Source organism: Suricata suricatta, chromosome 12, assembly GCF_006229205.1.
Source record: "Suricata suricatta isolate VVHF042 chromosome 12, meerkat_22Aug2017_6uvM2_HiC, whole genome shotgun sequence".
NCBI lineage: Eukaryota > Metazoa > Chordata > Mammalia > Carnivora > Herpestidae > Suricata > Suricata suricatta.
The window spans coordinates 298,205-303,430 of record NC_043711.1 but is presented as its reverse complement, the minus strand read 5'-3'; the positions used below and the strand labels follow the sequence as shown (position 1 = coordinate 303,430).

The window sequence follows — 5,226 nt, the reverse complement described above, 5'->3', positions numbered from 1 at the left end:
TGAACTGCTCCTGCTTCCTGGGGGCCAGAGGGTGGCGGTGCCTCGACCGTGGTCACAGCCCAGATCTGAACCTGGGCCGGCAGGCACGCATTCCCGGCTGGGTCTCTGTCCCCTCCCGGACCCCGGAACCCCCCTGTGGTCAGCATGTCTGTGCGTCTGTGCTTCATGCCTTTCTGTAGTCAACTATCGAACTGATCGTCAGCTCTTTCGCTGTAAAGAATGGAAAATTCCCTCTTGAGATAAATGAGTGTCTTTGCCCGTTAGAGCCAGACTCAAGAGCCGATATCCTGACCCCACGGTGCAGAAACCACCACCACGAGGACCGTGGGCGGTGGCCTGGGGCCTGTAGTGACCCCTGGGCGCTGACCATGGCCCCCAGGACCTCGCCCTGAATTCCAGCATCCCACCTTCCCCTCAGGCTCCCCTGGGAGCCCCCAAATCACCATGTCCAAGACTCCCTCCCAGTCTGCCCCATAAGCTGCCCCTCCTAAGTCTCCCTACCCGGATCATGGCGACGTCCTCCTCCCCTCCTCTGTCACCCCCCCATCTGTCCATTTTCAAATCCAGTGGGTTCTGCCTTGGGAACAGCTGAAACCCACATCGTGTCCCCTCTGTGCCCCCTGCCCAGGGCAGCCCCGAATCCCGCCCACCCCCTGGGACCTAGCAGGCCTCTCCCCAGGCTTCTGGGCCTCAGGGACCACCCATGGTCTGTTCTCCCCGATGCCACCAGAGGGCGCCGGTGAGCACCGGGTGGGGCAGGTCCCTGCTCCCTGGGCCACAGCCTTCCAGGACTCCCCTGTGCCATCCCAGGGTTAAAGCCTGAGTCCTACCACACGCCCAGGGGACCCAGCATGACTTGGCCTGTCACCTCCCTGAGTCCACCTCCTTCCTCTCTCCCCCTAGCTCATTCTGCTCCAATCAACTCAGGCCTCCTGATCATTCCTCCCACGAGGCAGGTACAAATCCAGCCCCAGGGTCTTTGCATGTGCTGTGACCACCCCCCCATACACCTGTCTCTTTGTGCCTTGCTCCTTCACGTCTTGTCTTTTGGATCCTTGCTCAAATGTCACCTGCTAAGTTCGGCCTCCCCAAGCTCTCTGATTAAACTGTCCCCCGCCCCTCCACATACGGCCTTATTTTCTCCATTTGTTAACTGCAGACATTGCCCTTATGGGATTGTCACGCTCCCCCCCCGCCCGGCTGTGTCCCCCACACCCTGCACACAGTAGGTACTCAAAAAGCACTTGTCAAACAACTGAATGCACAAATGCTATTTAATCCCACACCCCTGCACGCCCTAACACCCTCCTCTCCGGACACACAGCTGAGTGGGTTTTGTGCTGCACGAGGTCACTGGCTAAGGGACGGGGCAGAGGTGGTCTAACTGGCACAGAGGCCCTGAAGACACCCTCTCCGGCTCCTCCGTCCTGGGCAAAACTGCCCGGCCCTGCAGGAGACACTGGGCCTCCCGTCCCCACCCAGGTGTCCTGGTTGCCCCCCTCGCCCCCGCGGTTTCCTGCCTCCACAACGCAGGCCAACACCAGCAACAGCAACGTGGCTTTGCCAGGGGTGACGACCCGTCGCCGCCCCTGGCGTGGTGCCGGGCCCTGGGCCTGTGGCCGGTGTAGCCCCGCTGCCCCGGCGCGCGGAGGCTCAGGGAGTTGTCCTGTGTCAGGGCAAGGGCCTGAACCCCAACTCTGTGGGATGCTTATCGCTACCCTGTCTCTCCCGGCCTCCTAGAAGCACAGAAATGCCTGGGTCCCAGCCTGGTCACCTCCCGAAGCAGCCTGAGGGCAGGGGCGGAGAGAGGATCTGCAGGGAGCACATGCGGGCGTGTGCGGGGCAGTGTGTGCCCCCACTGCGGGGGTGACAGCAAGGTTAGGGGGGCGCCGTGAGGAGCACCGGGTTAGAGCGCGACCATGCGAGGGGCCCCGTCTTCCCAGGGAAGCTGGGCCAGTGTGTGGCGGAGGGGGCAACGCAGAGGGGCGGCCGGGCCCTATCCCAGGCTCGGGGCTCGGCCGCGTCCAGCCACCACCCCCAGAGCCACAGCTCCTGCATCTGACCCGCCTCTCCAGGGACGCAGCTGGACGCCGGGAAGAGGCCGGGTGCCGACCCACCTGCTTTCATCATGGGGGAGCCTTCAACCGTCCTCACAGGGGTGTTGGAGACTCGTTTCTCTGTTCAGTAAATGAAGGGTGGAGACAGAGACAGCAGTCAGAGGAGGGAGGCACCCCTCCAGACACGCCCAGACACCTCCCCAGAGGCTCAGACACCCTCAGACACACAGACACCCCAAGACACCTGGGCACCACCCCTGACATCCCCAGACATCGAGGTGCCCCCACTCAGACACCCGCCGGACAGCAGACCCTCCCCTCCACACGTGTGCCCGCCCAGAACCCCCAAACACCCACTAGCCCCCAGTCCATTTCCATCTCTCAGCTCAGATGATTTTCACAAAATCCCTGAGAGGTCTGGGTGGATTTTTTTAAACTTCTAATTCCACAGTAAGACACTCCCTTGAATAATTAACATTCGACAAATCAGGCCAAAGCCGCTCTGGCCGCCTCCTCCAGTCCCGGCCGGCGGCTGCCCTTCCATGCTCCAGGTGTGGGAACAGACTCGTTCAATGTATGATTTTAAAATACAATTTATACTAAAAATCGTTACCATAGCTAATACTTTAATATACTTAACAGTTGTATTTATAATTATATATTTAAATATCATTCATATTTGTGAAATATTGGCAAATGCATATTATCTATAATAATTTTTGAGGGAGAGAATAAAATGGATCCCAGATTTCAAACTTTTGGCTTCTTTTCTTTATTTCCAGAAGGGCACACTTCCACATCTGTGGGCCGGGAGCCCCGTTCTTTAAAAATTCTTTTTAAATGTTTTATTTAATTTTGAGAGAGAGACAGAGACAACGTGAGCAGGGGAGGGTCAGAGGGAGAGGGAGACCCGGATTCTGAAGCAGGCTCCAGGCTCTGCGCTGTCAGCACAGAGCCCGACGTGCGCTCGAACCCACGAACCGTGAGCTCATGACCTGAGCCGAAGCCGGACGCTCAACCGACTGACCCCCAGAGGCCCCAACCTCGTTCTTCTAAGTAGTGCCCCATCCTCAGGACTTGCTGAGACCCTGATTTCTGGCCCTCCACAGATCCCATTTTACAGACAAGAAAACCGAGGCCCGCCCACCGGCACGGGAGCAAGTGGACGTGAACAGAGGCGGCTCCGCGCTACTGCTTTCAGTTAGCCACACCAGCGGTTACTTTTCACCCTCCCAAGCCCACCACCCGCCTCTGGCCACCAGAGGGCAGTCGGGCCCCTCCCCTCGCACTCGGGCCCCGCCCCTCGCAGGAGCCTACCTTTGGGGGTGCCCACCAGGGCCTGTAAGAAAAAAGGGAGAGAGGTCAGGGCTGACCGCAGAGGGCTGGCCTGGGCGGCCGCTGAAGCCATCAGAGGTGTGGTCTCCCCTGAAGGGACCCTCCCACCCCTGCCTTACCTCTACCAGCCAGGCTACGTCCAGCCCAGCTCAGAGGTCTCACCTGGCTCTCTGTTGCTCCCTAAATGAAGACAAAACCCTCCTCCCCTCCTCGAGGACCTCTGGGCCCACCGCCCCCCATCTCTGGCCAGCCTCACTGCTCCGTGAACACATGTGCTGTCCCAGGGTCTTTGTGTGTGATGTCCCCGGCCCTCCGGGCCCCTGCCTGTCTGGCTCCTCACTCGGCAAGACCAGAGCAAGGCAGTGTCGCTCGAGGTGCCGTGTCAGGTGCCCGGCCAGTGCCTCCGTCTCCTCCGGGACGAGGGCGCCCACCTCAGCGCAAGCCCCCTTTGGTCTCGAGCCCAGGCCCGAAAAGTTCCTATTCAGTTTTCAAAACCCACCTCCTCCAGGAAGTCTGTCTGGCGTCTCCTCGGGGACTCCAGTGCCCTGGGCTGCCCACCCTCCTCCTGCTCTCCCAGCACAACTCCGTGAGGGGCGCCCGTCCGCACCCCAGGTCTGCCCTGAACCAGGCCCCGGAAAGCAGGGCGCGCAGGACACGGCTGTCGGGGGAGCACCGGGAGAAGGGACGCTGGGCTTCTAGACGCCCCCAGGTGAGGTGCCACCGCAGCTAGGACACGAGGGGGACCCCTGGCCCCAGGGCCTGTGAACCCGACAGCAGCGAAGGTGGTTGGGAGACCTTGATCGGCGCCGCTCCGTCACACCCTGCCATCACGGCCACTCCGTAACCACCACCTCTTAGCGGCGTGGCCGGGAACCAGGCTCTCAACCGCGCTGTGTCCCAGTGCTTGTGCTCCATCCAGCGAGGGCGCCGCTCCCACCTGAACCGGCCCACGGACAGGTGACGGTGGGGACAGACTCGACAAAAACAGGGGTGACGAGTGGGGGTTGTGTCGAGAGCGCCCCACACACCGGATCTTGTGCAAAGTGCTTGCGGGGCCTCCTGACGCCCCAGCACGTGGGGGCGCTTACGGGCGGTGGGGGAAACTGAGGCACAGAGAGGCAGGGCGTGGGGTCCCAGCCACGCGGGCAGCTCTGAAACCTGTGGCGGGGTGGGTGGGGCCACCACCTCCTCACCTGCCGAGAATCCGACGCCACCTCCGTCTTCTGGTCCTTGGCGGGGCTCGGGGCCACAGCGCCCTCCGCGGCGGCGGCGGCGGCGGCAGGGGCAAGGGGGCCCGCGTTCTCCAACACCTCGATCTCCTCCTGCAGCCTGGGGGGAGCACGGGGGGGGGGGGAGTGCCACTGAGGCCCCGACTCCATGTCCCCCCACCCGCTGCGGGCGGTCCTCGTCCTCCTCCCTGGAACCGGGGGAACTGAGGCGGGGAGCAGGGCCGCCCGGGCCCTCGCCGCTTCCCGGGGCTGGCTGCTGGCGTCTAACCAGCTCTCCTGTTTTCCACTCATGCATTTATTTTTACAGGAAGCTTTATCTCTCTGGGGAAACTGGAAAAAACATGTCACCTTCCGACTACCAGAAGATAACGGGCACACGGCCCCGTGAGAACAGGACCGCCGGCCGGCGCCCGCCTGAGGCTTCGGGCTGCCGGCCCGGAGCGGCCAGCCTAGGGCTCGGTGGACAGGCTGGCTGGCCACAGTCAGGGTCAGCCTGGAGGGCTTCCTGAACCACCGCGCGCCCTCCGCCCGCGGCTGCCCGTGCCGCCCGGCCTGGCGGCCGGTGACCCCGGCAGCGCTCCGCCCCTCTGCCCCGCGGGCCCCCG

The 5,226-nt window shown here is 62.5% G+C and overlaps 1 protein-coding gene across 1 annotated transcript in view; it reads right to left on the bottom strand.

The window, feature by feature from the left end:
* PALM (paralemmin) overlaps nucleotides 1–5,226 on the bottom strand; it is a 14,420-nt gene that overhangs the window by 5,406 nt on the left and 3,788 nt on the right. The window contains 3 exon segments of the mRNA XM_029916969.1: nucleotides 2,118–2,177; nucleotides 3,375–3,396; nucleotides 4,586–4,721. Coding sequence (XP_029772829.1) covers nucleotides 2,118–2,177; nucleotides 3,375–3,396; nucleotides 4,586–4,721 — 218 coding nt within the window.